The sequence below is a fragment of the Blennius ocellaris genome, assembly GCF_963422515.1.
Source record: "Blennius ocellaris genome assembly, chromosome: 10".
In the NCBI taxonomy this organism is placed as follows: domain Eukaryota; kingdom Metazoa; phylum Chordata; class Actinopteri; order Blenniiformes; family Blenniidae; genus Blennius; species Blennius ocellaris.
The window spans coordinates 9,470,487-9,487,294 of NC_137659.1; the positions used below are offsets into that span (position 1 = coordinate 9,470,487).

At 39.3% G+C, this 16,808-nt stretch overlaps 2 protein-coding genes and 1 pseudogene across 3 annotated transcripts; 1 reads left to right on the forward strand and 2 right to left on the reverse strand.

Moving 5' to 3' along the window:
- Positions 1-217: 217 nt before the first annotated feature.
- On the reverse strand, positions 218-2,920 carry apoda.1 (apolipoprotein Da, duplicate 1). Its single transcript, XM_080504096.1, has 5 exons — positions 2,862-2,920; positions 2,631-2,766; positions 1,683-1,804; positions 1,515-1,600; positions 218-781 (listed from the first exon to the last, which is right to left on the reverse strand). Exons 2-5 carry the CDS (start codon positions 2,745-2,747, stop codon positions 546-548), a joined length of 561 nt encoding a protein of 186 aa, XP_080360222.1. The 5' UTR covers positions 2,748-2,766; positions 2,862-2,920; the 3' UTR covers positions 218-545.
- A 6,650-nt stretch (positions 2,921-9,570) lies between these two features.
- apoda.2 (apolipoprotein Da, duplicate 2) lies at positions 9,571-11,123 on the forward strand (the record flags this gene model as incomplete). Its single annotated transcript, XM_080503004.1, has 4 exons — positions 9,571-9,690; positions 9,780-9,901; positions 10,700-10,788; positions 10,882-11,123. The coding sequence occupies 4 exons, from the start codon at positions 9,571-9,573 to the stop codon at positions 11,121-11,123; spliced, it is 573 nt and encodes a 190-aa protein (XP_080359130.1).
- Positions 11,124-12,073: 950 nt separating this feature from the next.
- Positions 12,074-14,031, reverse strand: LOC308135388 (apolipoprotein D-like; annotated as a pseudogene). Its single transcript has 4 exons — positions 13,912-14,031; positions 12,878-12,999; positions 12,642-12,730; positions 12,074-12,315 (listed from the first exon to the last, which is right to left on the reverse strand). The product of its transcript is annotated as an apolipoprotein D-like (transcript).
- Between the last annotated feature and the right edge of the window lie 2,777 nt (positions 14,032-16,808).

Sequence of the window (16,808 nt, forward strand, 5' to 3'; positions counted from 1 at the left end):
TGTGTGTTATTGTCTGTCGATGTTTGTTTGCTGAATATATTCTTACTGTTATGATTCATTCTTTTGTAACATAATAGTTTTTCTCATGCTATCGTCTCTTTGTCAAGACGATTTCAAAAGTCTGCTACTTTTAAGGGAGCAAAAATGTTCCCTCTAGGCAACACAGGGAAAAAAGCATCACAACAAACCGAGAGAGATCACATGAAGTTTCACTGACTTTTATTAAAGCTAATCAGATCCATAATGTCTCCAGTTTGTGTGATAAATTCCGATCACTCGCTGTAATTTGATTCAGATTCATTTAACTTCTGTAGACAACCCAAAAAGAGTTCAAAAGTATTCCTCGGAGAGTAAAAATCCTCAATATCATGCTAAAGCTGGTGAACTCTACAGATGATAAGGTGCTGTGTACATGACTTACAGATGTAAAGATTCATTATACAAGTCAGACAGTCAGACTTTTCCTGCTGGTTACGATCACTGTGAAGAATTAGTCAAAGGTCTTTCTGGAACTCGTCTCCTTCCATCGCCATCATCGGTGTTGCTCAGAGAGTTTTGTCGCAGCCCTGCTGCCTGCTGGGAATCATCCTGCTCACGTCGATGTTGTTAGTGGCGAACACCTCCCGGGCTTTCTCCACGGTGGCGTCCGGCAGGGTTCGGGTCCGAGCCAGAATCCAGGCGAAGTCGACGTGGAAGAGCCGCAGGATGTCAGTGCAGGAGTACACCAGGGCCGTGTTCACGTAGTCGGTGGACAGGATCCAGTAAGGCGAGTAAGGAAGGACTGTGAGGAGCACGGAGAGAGAAGAAGGAGCGAGAGTCAGGCAACTGGTGCAGGGTTTCCTGAGCAATCGGTCTGATATGGGAGTGATTGGGTCTGAAAATGATGATGGGCCTGTTTAAGAATTCAAATGAGGGTTTTGAATGCATCAGTTCCTGTTTATCTGCTGGAAATTGTATCATTTCTATATTTATTTGCTTGAATTCACCAGAGAGTAATGGGCGATGGACTGAAGTCCTCCAAGCATAAATATTGTTGGAGTTGGAGGTGAAAGAAGTTGTCAAACATATATGAGCATTCGAGCAAAAATACCTGAATGTGAAAAGGAAGAGAAAAAAATGGTACAAAAAAAAAAAAGAAGAAACAAACAACAGCACCCACTAGTGGCCCTGCAGAAAAAACTACTCCGTTTCCAGCGATTTCCATTTTCAAAACGTTTGAGAAGTGAAACTTTTTAGGAATTTAACGATGCATTGTCACTTGAAACGTCGTCCCATAAAGGGGGTCCAAGCCGATTCAACTGTTGTTTTCTTTTTGTGGATTTATTTAGATTTAGCTTTAGGAGAGTGTGAAAGAAAATAAAGAAATCCCTAATAAGATTTGCTTCAAAAGGTTTTTTTGGTGTGGAACAAAAAAAAGTGGGGGGGGGGGGGGTATTCACAACTCAAACTTGAATAAAAGGGGTTTGGGAGATGGTCAGAGTTGGGGTACTTCACATAATCCCAGATAATCTCACCGTAGGAGTAACTTATTCCCAGTTTGGCCGGATTCTTCAGGTCCTCAACGACTCCGGTTCCTTCGATTTTCCTCAGCTCTCCTTTTCTGTTGCAGTCCAGCAAGACAAGTTCTAATTGAGTTAAGGAGGAATGAACATCATTTGCCCAAAGTGTGCACGAGGACTCACAGGATTTCAGAGCTGACCACTCGGACAGAGCTGTCCGTCGCCAGAGTGAAATTGGTCTCGATGCAGCGGCCCTTCTCGAACTGGGCCGGCAGTTTGGCAATTTCAAACCATCTTCCCATGAACTGTGAGGGCAAAGACGCATACAAGTTCAAAGACAATTCGGAGGCGTGTGAAAGGACACTATGAATAAATCTCCATACTTTAATAGATTCTGTCGAACATGTGCTGGGTGTCTTATCAAGCTGCTCTCCACCAGCGCTGTGAGGTCATTGACTACAACACAGATGTAAGTTTCTCTTTAATTTCCCCTCAGGGACAATTATTGTGACTCTTTTTTTTTTTTCATTTTCTAATCAATCTGTTTAAAATTCACACTTTTTCCACATCTCTGTACCTCTGTGTGACTATGTATATTCAACACACTCAGAGTAACACAGAGATCTAATCACGAGCATTCATTTGGAGATAAATTCGAATCAAATGCAATAAACTCAAATATATAAACTGCAATATATTTGAAATGCAAAAAGGGTTTTAAAATTGTCTGTCAGCTCTGTTTCAAACAGTCTTATCAATGATCATTTACCTGGTTTAAACATTCTAATATGAATGAATTACTATCAGACAAGGAGACAAAATAGTGACTCATACAATCAAAACACAGTAGTTTATATCAAAACTATGAAATAATTGCTTCAGTGGAACTCATGGTTTGACAATTCTCATCCCAATTATAGGGAAATTAACTGCTCAAACCTGCTTTAGGGAATAAAACTTATCCACCTTGACTGAAGTAATAGAATAACTGCCACTGTTCCACATGTTCACCAAGAAATATATCAAAACGTTGGGTCCAGTTTTACCATGTCTGATAGTATCTGTGTCTTTGCAAATGTGTTAAAGGGTGAACCTGCATGCAGTCCCTCTCAGACTCGGTGTGACTGGTACCTGTTTAAGATTGAAGGCTGGCTGGACTTCTGGATCGGGACACGGGCCCCAGTGAGGAACCTGAGCCCTGATGACCGGGAGGACGAGTCCGACAACCAGAACACAAAATACCTTCATGATGAAGCCCACAGAGTACCTATAGAGGAAGAATGGAAACGTGTGACACAAAAATCTTATTATTTTTTTTTTTTTTGCAGTTCATTAGTTAATATCCAACAGTTTTTGTCTTACCTTTGGGTCCCGGTGGTTCAGATGTGTGTGTCCCGTCTCGACAGACTCTGGGATTTAAATCGGGGACGTTGCTCTTCACGAGGTTTTGCCGTTCTTCAGCTCTGTGTCATCAATAGGCGTCGTTGTTTGCAGCCTGCTTGATTTCAGACATGAAGTGAACTATTAGCAAATTGGAGTCATGGGGGACATACCAGTAGGAATGGCGCAAAAACAATCCAGATCCTCTGCTGCTTCACTCGAAGGAAAATAGGATTCCTGTTTTATTTAATCAAAGGATTTATATTTAAAACTCTATGGTGTCTTCTTTGTCATTGTGGTTCAGGGGCCAATTTAGGCTCAACTGGGCTAAACTAATAAAGAGACAGCATCGTGATATATTAAAAACAACAGCTTTTCTTAAAAAAATTTAAATAAAACAAGACAGCGCTACTGAAAATGCTCACATTTAGGTTACTTTAAAAAAAAAAACTTAAACTTAAACTTAAAAAACAAAGTTGCAATCTGAAATCTCACAGTCAGCCAGTGTCTCTTTACACATTAAATCTTAGGTTTCAGTGTTTCCTCAACTCTCAAGGAAAACGTGAAAGGAAACAACAGCAGTTATTTCATTCCCCCCCCCTAATAATTGTGCCGAATAATCTTGTCTGTTTGAAGAGATTTTGAATTTCGAGAGTAAAACTGATAAGTCAAAGTCATAAGACATATTTGCCATGTTTATATTCCGGTCCACAAAAACATGCTAGTATAAATCAATTTTATCATACTCAGCCGTTAAAATGAGGTTCCAGTTCTTAAAGTTTCACAAATTGTTTTTAATATGAAATTAAACTATATCTTATGTTGCATTTGTCACGGATACGGACAGGACCCAAGTGCAGGACTCTGGAGGCAGGCTGGGTTCAATCAAGTCTTTTATTATAATGACAGCACAGACCGATGATTCACAGGTTGCTCCTTGACGTGAGGAGCACAGCAGACTCGACTCCAACGACTGGACAGGACAGACGAGACATGGAAGACTAGTACTGGACCGGACGGACGGGACATCGCTAACAAACAAACCAACACTGAACAAACACACAGACAGGACATATATAGGGCAGGGTGATTACCAGAAGTGGCCACAGGTGAGGTGCTGACAGCCCAGACCTTGGCCCGCCCACTTTTAAAGGGGACCTCACCCTACACCCTGACAGCATTAATGAAGTTTCAATGACAATCCAGGATGGGAAACATTTCATTATATTTTCAGTTTTTGTACCTGATGTTTGTGGTTTCAACCTTCTTTTTCAGCATTTTTTTAAACACGTTGACATTTAAGCTGTTTTGACAATTGTTGCTCTTTTTTAATCCGTTTTTTAAGCTTTTTGTCCTTTTAGAAATCCTAACCCTTTTAGGCTGGGTTTTTTTTAGCTATTCTCCCAACTGCCCACAAACTGCTTGAACAAGAAAATGCAGCACATTGTGGCAATAACGTGCATCATATTTGCCTCAGTGCGATTTGAAGCCTTTTCAGCAGTGCACACAACATGAACTGAACACAAACACAAATAGACAGGAATTTGATTGTAAAACTGCCAAACCATCGCCCAAAGACCTGACAATTACTCATCTGTGTGAGCAGTTATGACCAGTCAAAACTGTATTGTATTAACAAAAAATAAATACATCTCATGCAAACATAATTAAATGTTGCCTGCGCCTTGGAGATAAAGCCCTCTGGCCACAGACAAGGTGGAATTAATGGAAGAGCAGATCAAACGGCTCAATTTCAAATCCAATACCCTTCATGAAGGGAAAAAAAAAAAGTAGCGGTTCCATCAAAGCCTGGTCTTTCGCTGTGAAGGTAATGAGCTCAATCGGTTGGACGATGAAGGAAACAACCTAAACATGAGGCAAAATTGATCCGACGTAGAGGGGAAATATCTAAAGGCTCATGAAAGTTGATCACATTCAAGATGCTTCATATAGGACTGAGGTGTTGAACTCATCTTCAGTGGGCCGAACCGGTTAAATAGTGTCATAATAACCTTTAAATTTAAACTTTAAATGTTTTATTTTATTGTGGCTCTGAGGAAATAATGTGTATGAAAATTGCAAAGCTAGAGGTTTGTGCATTTTCAACAAAAAGGTATTTTTAATTTCAAAGAATTTCTGATGATTGTCCTGTAACTCCAACTCTCTATGTCAATGAAGGTCTGTCTGAGTGTCACAGGAGCTCCAGGTCGATGTATTTTACACATTGTGAATTCAGTACATTGCGTTAGAATGCAGTATATTGAATCTCTGCTCTTCTTATGTTGTTGTTTTCATAATTCATTGTTGCTGGACTATTGCAGGTCATTCAGATTCTTTGTAGATGGCGCTGTTTCCTCTGACTTTCAGTTGAGACTCATACTCGAGACCCATTCATAAATTGTCCACCTCCTCTATGGAAACATCCAAACTGGTTAATAAGATATTCAACCGAATCTCAGCGGGACAAACCGGATCTGGAAAACCGGATCTACACAATTTAAGCATATTCACTTACTTAGTTTGATAATTATCTTTCAGTTTTGAATGTGTAAAATATGCAATTTGAGTTTAATTTACTTTTTATAGTGGCAACTTCACTTCCGTAAATCATGTTTCAAACTCATTTTAGTCGTGCAAATAAGATATATCATCGCTCTGCTTCTCCAAAAATAACTGGCAAAGATTAAATGTCATTGCTATTACTGTCACGTTAATTACTGTATCTTAGAGTATTTTAAGACTGTCTTAATTGTGCCAGTACCTTCTATAACATAAAGCCCATTTTGATTTTGAGTGTGTCTGAGTAGTAAAACTATAAACGTTGTATTATTACAAAGAAAGATGGAAAATGTATACATTTAATTCAATCACTTTTGATAAAACAGAGGAAAAAGAAAAATCTGGTTGGAACTCTCACACACACATGCGTGCATGTTTAACAGTAGGTTGAACATAGACAAACAGGGGATACCTTGAAGTGTGCTGTAACGTATATGTGCACACAAACAGAGCTTGAGAGTCGTCCTGCTGCTGAGGAACGACACATGTCTTCACCTGGACTGAACTGAGCGCTCCCAGAAGTGCAGCCCTTGCTCTATTCAGAGAAGTGTTTTGTGAGCGTGCTCTTTCACTGTTACGTAAGATATTCTGATAATTAGACAGTAGAAATATATTTTCTGGGGGGGGGGGACAAGTACAGTATATGGGTAATTCTCATAAATCATTAATATACATGATGTCAGAGTCTTTTTCTGCCATCAACAGACAATACTCTCATTAATGCTACATATACTATACATTGATCCAAACACTTTCCAACTGTTGTTAGATTTAGCGAACCTGGGCAGCTCTATACACTTGACAGTAACATGATTTTCAAGCAGGTACAGAAATTTACAAAGGAGCAACAACAAAAGAAAAACATGATTTTGACAGTTGAACAAATGATGGCAGAAAACAAGCAACATCAGCAGCACATCTCATTGATGAGCTTGACAGTTTTTATGATACATGCCATAAAACCTTCTTCTGCTTTTCTTCTCAATTTTACAAAGTCTTAAAAAAACAAGTCCACTATTGTGTAGAAATAGGTGCATTTACATTGAAAAGTGATACTTCAATATCAATATCATTGTTATGCTACAGTAACCGGATTACTTTGAAACATACTATCTGCACTCTGCCTTTAAACTGACCGAATACTCCCATAATGCATCGCTAGTAGCAGAAGATTTCAAATGACCATGTTTCCTTCTGAAATCATGAACTCATGAAAATAAGAGAAATATGAGAATAAACCTGAAATATTTGTAATCATTCTCCATTTTGAACACTTGTTAAGAAGCTGAACAAGATAAAAGACTGGATAGTCACCCAGTATAGCAAGCTTTGACTTGTAGCCCAACATGCTAACGACATTGTTTTCTGTGTCTCTGCCGTTTCCGTGTAAACAGACATCATTTTTAAAACATTACCATGTAAAAAGCCCATTTAAAAAAACAAACATTGCCATATAAATGTGAAACTTTTCTGAAGCGAAAATGCAAAAACGATTTATTTTCCTTTGGAAACATTGTCATGTAAACATGATCACAGGCTTCCTTCCACAATGAAAATAAACATGCATTCAAGGTTAATCACATTTTTTTAAAATCTTCATAAGTAACCAGAAACACAGAATGAAACTATTTAAACAAATATAGAATTTCAGCCTCACTTTAACACACAAACAACAGCAATAAAATGAAACAAATCTCTATTTAAAAATGGCTAAAATGTGGTTTTCATGCGTTTCAATGCTTCTAACATGAAGAATATTCCACACTTGACCAACAGTATTTGTACAAGTTTATATTCTAACTATAAATCCACCTATGGAGGTTTTCAGACTCAACATCCTCTGATACAGACCGACATTATTTCCGAGTAAAGTTGAGCATCAGTTGGTTATCTCCACATGGCGCGAGGTGAGTTGTGTGAATGATAAGCATTGTTTTCGTAGAAGTGGTTCAACACGCCTGAGATAGGCTCACACCAGAAGGTCAGAGGTCATTTCACAGGATGAATTCCACTTTATCTGGAACTGTGTGAGTTCAGCAGCACAATCCATGAAAAATCGATACAGATTATATGTTAACTAACAACTTAAAGAGAAGCTCCTTTTTCAGTTCTTCTGCGTTATGAGACAATATGATTTATAAACGATGACGATAAGAGATATTGCTGGGATGTAACTGAGGCCAGAAGGTCTCGACTAGCGCTGGATAACATTGTGTAGAGGTATTTATGATCCTTACACGATGCACTCGACCTGAGTCATTCATCTGTGAATCCAACTTTATACAAATTAATCTAAATGATCTGATCTGGTCTAATTAATTAATTAATAAATACAAAAAAAATGTGTTTAAACTTGATATTGGCTATGTAGAAAGATAACACAACACTCTGCCAATCGTTGGTTGTGTGTACGAGAGTGTACGAATAGAATAGAATAGAATAGAATAGAATAGACCTTTAGCAGAGGGCCTACTGTTATTTTTGATGGGAGATATTTCTTCAGCTTCAGCTTGTGTCTTGCAATGGGTTTTTTTCTATATATCAACTCTTAATCTTCTTCTTCCCAATTCTTTGTGTTCATCACTGATCTTGCGAAAAAGTAAATGCCCTCTGGCTCTGGATCAACAGCTAAATTAGCCTCAATATGTTTTCCATAAAGAAAAACATGTTTCCTTTTGAGGATTTCCAGCATGATCTGAACAGACTTGTTTTATTCTGAGACCCCAGATTCACAGAACCAAACGTAAACACCACAGCTCCATGCACCACACAATGATAATTAACTTCTTATTATTCAAGGACGCTGCTGTTTTCAGGGTTTTCTCTGCCGTTTGTCCTGACGTTTACATACTGGGTGTTTTTAATGAGTGCTCCGTGTCCCGCAGCTCTCTGCCTGATTCTGTTTTCTGTGTCCCCGGAACCGTTTAAGCTGCGACCTACTTCTTCTTCTACCCAGACCATCAAAGCTGAGTGTGACGAGCAAGGCTGAGATCAGAAGTGAGTCCAGTGGCCGTGAAAGCTGCAGGAGCACTGCTGTGAGCACAGGAACTTCCTACACTCCCACTCTGTATTCCTCACCTGGTGTTTCATGGAGTCTGACAACGAAAGACTGATGCATAAATCTAGTTTGTCATTAATTGGACTTTAATGAATTTTTAATGCACAGAAGAGTTCCTCTCACACACAGCCTCCAGCTCTGATAATTATTTTATCTTAGGCCCCGTTTACACAACAACGTTTCACATTAAAACACGTTTTCGCGTTTTCGTTTCAGAAACGTTTCATGTTCACACGGCAAAAGCAGAAAGACTATAAATGATGTAGTCAGCATGTTGGGCCACTAGTGGACACTGTTTTTTTTGTTTTTCTAATGAGCCTAAACACTCATGCACACAGAGAACGGTACGCTATAAACGTTAACAATGGGAGTACACAGACATTTGTCTGGACAGATGATCAAGTTGGATTGCTATACGGTGACTATCAACTAAGAAACGACCAAGATTTCGGCCCTTAGGCCTTATGTTTGACACCTCTGTTCTACATCAAAACATATTTCTTCATTACTTTTGAATGTGTACAACATAAGACAACATTGAGTGTTCACTCCATTAAAAATAGTGGAATCACTAGTAACTGGAAAATGGGAAAGTTTCACTATCTCAGTGGGTGAAATATACCAGAACAGTGTTAAACATATATAACATTTGACAGGAATAATATTTTTTGAAGATGCTCTCTATAAAAATGCCTCACGTTAATGTTCCCTTGCTGACAAGAAGGGACGGTGGAGAATAAATGAGCTGCGTTCAACACAAACACCACTAAAAAAAAAAAAAAAGTGTGATTACTTCACTATCTCGAACATATACATCCTTGAAAAACCTAGATATTTGAACAAGTGTCAACTTTCCCACTCACTGCTGCTCCTCATCACAAAGAGGCGGATCAACGACGCGATCAATGGTGACGGTCGCGGTGTTTGGATCTTTAAAAGCGCCTCACCCGCCGAGAGCCCTGCACACAGGAACCTGATTACACACAGGTACGTTGGTCTCCTCGCTAAGTGACGTTTTGCTTTGTGATCTGTGCACCAAACTCTGTCGTTCTCTGTGCAGGTGGAGGTGAGAAGATGAAGTCCCTGCAGGTGGTTTCCTTGACTCTGCTGCTTGCTGTCGCAGCCGGCGCTCAGGTCTTGAAGTTTGGCAAATGTCCCAAACCGGCAGTTGAAGCCAACTTCGATGCCACCAGGGTGAATACCAGAGTTGTTGTCGATACGTTGTCTCCGTTCAGTGTTCGATCGCGTACTTAAAAGCAAAGCATGTCGTGCGTCCTCTCCAGTACATTGGCAAGTGGTACGAGATCCAGAAGCTGCCCACGGCCTTCCAGAAGGGCGAGTGCAGCACGGCCATCTACAGCCTGAAGAGTCCTGGAGTCGTGGGAGTCCTGAACAGCGAGCTGCTGTGAGTGAAAACATCACCTCAATAGACTTTTGATTTATTCATTGTGGGGAAGGATATCATTTTGTAAACAAATCAGGCCTCGTTTCTGTCTTATTTAATAACTTTATAAGGCTTTGGAACACTTTATGGTGCCATCTAGGGATATTTCAGTAGTTTAACCCTCAGGTTAAAACATGTTCTCTCTTGATCAGTCCAGCATTTCCTCTGTGTTGCAGCATGTGGTGGAATCTTTTTGCAAGAGAGTCTGGACAGATTGTACAGTTTTCTCTGCATAAATCTTTGAAAACACTCCCAAAGTATTCAGTAACTGTCAGGATTTTAACCCATTAACTGTTGATTACTTGATGCCATTGTTGCAAATGTATGAAGTTTTGATTAAGAAGGTAAACTGTGGTAAACACACAAACTGTAAAAAAAAAAAAAAAAAAAGAATAGTGCGCACTCAACATATCCAAGAAAGTAAATAAATATAAATACCCTCAACTTCATGTAACCATGATATCAGTATAGGGTTAATATCAGTGTAAAATACCTTTATTTCCACAAATAATCACATGTGTTTTACTATTTCTGCCTTATAAAAGTTTTTAAAGTTGATAATTGTCTTCCTATGTTTCCGTAAATCATCAGCTCAATTATAAACAACAGTTTTTATCTGACTGCATCAAAAGTTTGAACACAATCATATTGATATGTTGAATTGTTTGAATATAGTGTGTTGCCATATTTAAAAGGTCAAAGTTGAAGAAAATGTTTGAATAAATCTTTTTGTATTGTGTTTTTGTTTTGTTTTTTAAGTAATGATGGAACAGTTAATTCCATCGTGGGCTCTGCCAAGGTCAAGGACGCCGCTGAGCCCGCCAAGCTGGAGGTCTCCTTCTTTGAAAGTAAATCCTTTAGAATCTTCGCAAACTATCTGAAACATGAAAAGCGTGGCGAGCCGCTAACCCGGAACCCTCTCCGTCTCCTCTCCACCACAGACTCTCCCCCCGGTCCCTACTGGGTCCTGTCCACTGACTACGAGGGTCACTCTCTGGTCTACGGCTGCACCGACTTCGGCCTGTTCCGCATGGAGCTGTCCTGGATCCTGAGCAGGGAGCCCACCCTGCCCGACGAGACCGTCGAGGAGCTGCACAGCATCCTGTCCTCCGTGGGAATCAACGTCAACAAGATGGTCCCCACCAACCAGGACAAGACGTTCTGCGCCGCCATGGACGCGTGAATGTGACTTGCAGGTGTAATTTAATGCAACATGTGTTTCTTTACGTTGTGCAAAATAAGTGCAATAAAAGTGTTAAATGAAGTGCGTTGTTGTGTGTTTTAGTGTCGTTTTCAACATCGCAAACACAGAAAATACCGTTTTCAAACATCCAGTTTTGCCAACTTAAAGAGATCTTGTAGAATCTTTTTAAACGCCTCACGATCATTTCACTTCAGTGAAGAGATTGCTAATTTATTCACTTAAACACACAAAAGAAAAGAGAGCAACATGTGCCGATATCATGGAAAACAACCTTTAAATCAAGGGTGACAAACACATTTTAGTTGAGGTGCCACAAATACACCAACTTCATCTTCAGTGGGTCAAACCAGGAAACTAGTGCCATAATAACCTTTAAATAAAGACTTTAAAGATAAAATGACAAACCGGAAACAACGCAAAATAAGATTATGTTATTTGTAAAGTAAGCGAGTTAGAGATTTTACCCTTCTGACCAAGTAGGTTGTTCTCTCTCCTTAAGGAATACATCTATGGAGATTTGGACCCCCCGCGCAAGTTTGTGAAACAACAAAGTGGTTGTTTATTCAGGTCATGGAGAGTTCTTGTCCTGCATGAATGAGTTCTCAACCTGCTTCAACATGTCTGAATCTAAAACCATATGTCACTACAAAACTCATTTAAAAGCCCATTAAATGCTGCATGTTACATTTATGAGAGGAGGAGCAGGAAGAGACCTGAAACAGAGGATCTCCAGATGTCCAGTGGTCCTTCCTGCATCCGTGTTGCTGTGCTTTATAGTGGAGTTATCAGAAGCTTTTCACATTGATGGAGCTGTAACGTAAAGCACTGTCATGGTACATGAGGTCATTGAAGAGATCCACAGAGCTGAGACGAGAGTTTTAAGGTTAACAGTGTATTGCATTTATCTTGATTGGGGGGGGGGGGGGGGGTTACTGGAGCATGGGGCTGCAGTAGGCCTCATCCTGGTTGGTGGTGAGCAGCTTGTCCACTCTGACTCCGATGGAGGACAGCGTGCTGTGCAGCTCCTCCAGGGTCTCCTCAGGCAGGGTGGGCTGTCTGCTCATGATCCAGGCAAACTCCATGCGGAGCACGCCGATGTCCGTGCAGCTGTAGACCAGGGAGTAGTTCTCATAGTCGGTGGACAGAACCCAGTGAGGAGCAGGAGGAGAGTCTGGAGGACGACGGACAAAATCAGTTTGGAAAATATCTGAAGAACTAATCTGATCATTTAAACAGGTGAGATTCATGTGTTTGAATATTGCCTTCTTATTCACATGCCACTGTTGTCCTTTCTTTTTTTGTTGGCAGTGCACCAGATACCTTAAATACATATTCACCATATCTTAAGCCAACTTATACCCCATCTAAACTAAATATGCTCATTTATGTGTGATTTTGGCTGCTTCGTTCAACCCAATCCCCAAGTATTTCCATGAGTAGCTGACGAAGGGTTAAGTGTATTTGTGTGAATGGGGTTCTGTGTAAAATCCAGATTACTCTCAAAGAAGGAGACGAGCAGCTTGGCCGGCTCAGACGGGTTCTTGGCCGTGGCAGAGCCACTGATGGCGTTTATGCTTCCATCGGCACTGAAAGAGGTAAACGATAACAAGAAAAATCTTATATATAACAGAAACAGCAGATATAATACCACGTGACACCAAAATCACACTCTTTCAGGCTGCATGATGTTGATCAATTGAGATGTTTGTATACAGGGTGGCTACGGGACTCACAGCAGCTCCCTGTTGAGGACGCCCACCACTCCGGGGGCCTGCAGGCTGTAGGTTGCAGTGCAGCACTCGCCCTTCTGGAAGGCATGAGGCAGCCTCTGGATGTCATACCAAGTACCAAGATACTGTGGAAGCAAACAGATTCACTGTCTGTGGAGGGTGACCGGGTGGTGGTACAGGCCATCTTGTTTATATGGTTTAAAGTATCACACAAAGGAGAATCTGACTGTTTATACGAGGGGCCGGCCACAGTCCAGATAAAAACACAAGAAGCCAGAATATGAAGAATAAAAGCAATAACAGCAAAACAATAACAGACAGATTATAATTAGTTTAATTATATTGTATGTCTTTTCGATGTTTATTCAAAATTGTGTTGTATTTTGTTTGAGATAATTTCAAATTATTTATTTTCTTTTTTTAAGACTTCTCACCACTAGGGGGGGCTCATGTGTCAATGGTGGTGAACATACTACAGTTTGAGAATCAACATTTGAAAGCAAATATCGTTGTGTACAACATTGACACCTTTGATGCTGCTCTTACTTTTGTTAATACACTATCCCTCGTTCTTATTACATTCGGATTTTTTTATTTTATTTATTTATTTATTTTTATCAATAACTAAGTGTGAATTTTTTTCATTTTAATTTTTTTTTTTAATCTGCAAGACACCTTGAACTATCCCTCTTGGGAATAAAGTATCTTCTGTTTCTATTCTATTCTATTCTATTCTATTCTATTCTATTCTATTCTTTTCCATTCTGTTTTACAGGTTTATTGTACAGTCTATTGTACAGTTTATGAGTATTTCACTGTATTTTGCACTGTTTCATTAGAATTGGCTTTAAGTTAGGATTGTAGTTATATTCAGTAAGAATTGTTTGCTTTTGTGAAAACACCAAACATTTCTATCACATATCCACTGCACCACAACTTTAAAGTTCAGAATTAAATGTTGTTTTGGCACTATTTTACCCATCTGGCCCACTGAAGATGAAACTGGGCTGTATGGGATGGGCTCGTCTGGTATTTACCTTTGCTGCATCGAAGTTCTGCTACACGGCCGGTTTGGGGCATCTGCCCGGCATGATGACTTGAGCGTTTGCAGCCAGGGCGGCCAGCAGAGCGAGAGACAACACCTGGATCACTTCCATCGTTCTCCACCACCTGTAAAGAAGAACAATCAAAAAAGTATCCTTTAGTTATAGTAAGTCCGGATAAAACAGGAGTGAATCGTGGTGGACTGTTCTCTACCTGTTTTACTGTGTAGCCTTGAAATTCAATATTTAGTGGCTCTTTTAAAGGCCTGGGAGTGACGTGATGCTTTTCCTTCTTTCCCTTTTTTTTTTTTGGAACAAAAAAAAACTGTGTGAGATTTTTGGCACCTGTTCAAATTCATATTTATCAATAGAAGATAAGGTGGTTACTGATGTGTGCAGAGTTGAAAATATTGTTGCCTCGCGGCAATACGACGGGTGTGAGTTTAGGCTCTGGCCTTTCCTACGTAGCGTTATTATGCTATTGTGCGTCTTATACTTTAATTTTCTGTAGGTCTTCAATTTTTTTCTTTGTCCCACAGTTAAAGTACGTGCCTTGTTAAATTGATTGTGTTGTGGGTGTCTGTGGTAAGAACTGACGACGAAAGGTTGATCACATCTGTGACTCTGGATGAAACAGGACTCGAGCATGAATGGATGGATTGCTTTGATTGTGGTGATCTCTAGTGGCTGTGGTGGTTATTTAGTGAAAGACATTGGAGCAGATATACAAGGGACGATGAGAGTACTGCAGCACCCCCTTTTGGACTATTAAAGAACTGCATATCCACAAATACAATAAATTAAATGCCAAAAAGTCACTGAAAATCATAAACAAAGTGATAACACAAAAAATATATATTATTTGAGCTGAGAATCCTAATTAGTATTGATATCAGTACCTACCTTGTAAATATGTTGTAAATGTATATTGATCATTTTGTGCAAAATACTGATGTTTTCATGAAATGTCATTAAATTTCATTAAAACCTCTTGGTGCAGAATATCGTGAAATGTCAAAAAAAACAACAACAAAAAAACTTCTCCTATAGCTGTTGAATTAAGGATGTTTTTTACAAACTCAGCCTGGCTTTGAGGCTAGTTTGTTAGCAGGTAATAGCTTTTATGACAGCATCTCAGTTCAGGTCTCAGTGTTGGTTTGTGTTGTGTCTGCTACTCTTAAGAATAAAAAACATTTTTATCAAAATTTTCTTGGTGGTTTGGCAGATTGGAGCTTAATGGGGACCCGTTTTGGCCCACGGGGTTTATGTTTGACACCCCTACTCTAAAGTACACTCCTAAAGTTTGATCTGAACTAGAAGCTACAACTTCTATACTCACTTTTCAAACCCAATATGGACTTTTTAAAACATACTAGGTTTTTTTTGTAGGCAGACACACACACGCACACACACTCAGACATCAGGCTTCAATTACATTTGGTAAAACAGTGGTAATAAAATGTCTGTGTTATATGGTTGAACATGTTTTGTGGCTCCAGAAGAATTTTTTTCGGTGGAATGTGTGCAAAAATATTTCTTTTGCTCATGAAGGGTGTAGAACAAGCATGAGATGTTGAGTCACCAGACATCCAGGAAAGGAAAGAATACTGGAAATGACACATTTGGGAAACTTAATTTCTTGTCTTTAAATGTCACTCAAAATTGAGCTTTAATAAAGCGATAATAACCTGAAAATACTTTTCTTCCTTTATTTCTGATGAAATTTTGAGCCCCCCATATGTTATTTCGGAAGGATTCCTCATCCTGAATGAATCAGGATCTCTGGCAGGGTGCTTCCACTTCACGGGGATTAATACATGGGGGAGAATCCAGGAAACGCAAAGTGATCCGGACACCAGATTGCTTCTGTAATTAGAAGATGGATGGAGCTGTCCGTGCCTGCACTGACCCAGTAAATGTATAGCCGGGGCCTGTTTCTGCAGGTTAAACCAGCCCTGATCCCTTTGCCTCACTGTGACTCCATAATGCTGGGTGCTGAAAACACAGGTAGAAATCCCTTATAAAAAGCTTACACCCAAGAGATTCCTAAATTAGCGGTTTAAATGTCCTAATGCGTTGGTCTCTTAATTCCTAAGTCCTTTATTAGTGGTTTCTTCTTTCTATTTGTTTTATCAATCTGATTGGTCACAATACATCAAAATCATCTGCCGGGGATTAATAAGCATACAAAAATGTCATGAATATTAAAAGAGCACATTTAAACACACAATTCAAAATATTTGAATCTGCTTACAAAATGTTGGTCTTGCCGTGCTCTTAGTTTGCTGTGTGTTCTCTCTTTTTTAATTTGTAATAAATCAATTTGCCATTCATCAATCGGTTGGCAAGAAAACAAATCAGCTTCAGCTGATGCTTTCATGTACAACCCCAAATCTAAAATGGATTGGATATAAAAGGAGACAACAGGGTGTGATCATGAGCAAATCCAATAAAACTGTGTTTCATTAACTATCTAACACTTCCAGTGTTGGATATAAGGTATTTTACCATTTCATCAAGACAAATATAAGAGCCAAATGATTAAGAAAGGAGCAATAAAACAATGCAAATTATGAAAAGTGGTGCATGTGAGTAACAACTCGAGGAGCACTTTGCAACAATTAAAATTAATTTGCAGCATGTCAGCAACATGACTATGGGTTTTTTTGTATTTGTTATAATATATAGAAATATATATATATATATATATATATATATATATTATAATATAATAAAACATATATAACTATATATATAGGAGCCAAGATAACACGAAGATAACATGGAGAAATGCATAAATAACTGAATGCAAATTTAATGGCTGGGGAATATCTGTAGGACACGGAGTCATGTTATTAAAACTCCACACGAGGCCAGACGACAGTGCTCAG

What these genes read in the sequence shown, in the direction of transcription:
- apoda.1 (XM_080504096.1), bottom strand. Translation starts at nt 2,747, where the DNA reads ATGAAGGTATTTTGTGTTCTGGTTGTCGGACTCGTCCTCCCGGTCATC. An exon ending in GTGGTCAGCTCTGAAATCCT is followed by an intron (nt 1,601 to 1,682) that starts GTGAGTCCTCGT and finishes GGACTGCAACAG; the next exon opens with AAAAGGAGAGCTGAGGAAAA. An exon ending in GGGAATAAGTTACTCCTACG is followed by an intron (nt 782 to 1,514) that starts GTGAGATTATCT and finishes TGCTCCTCACAG; the next exon opens with TCCTTCCTTACTCGCCTTAC.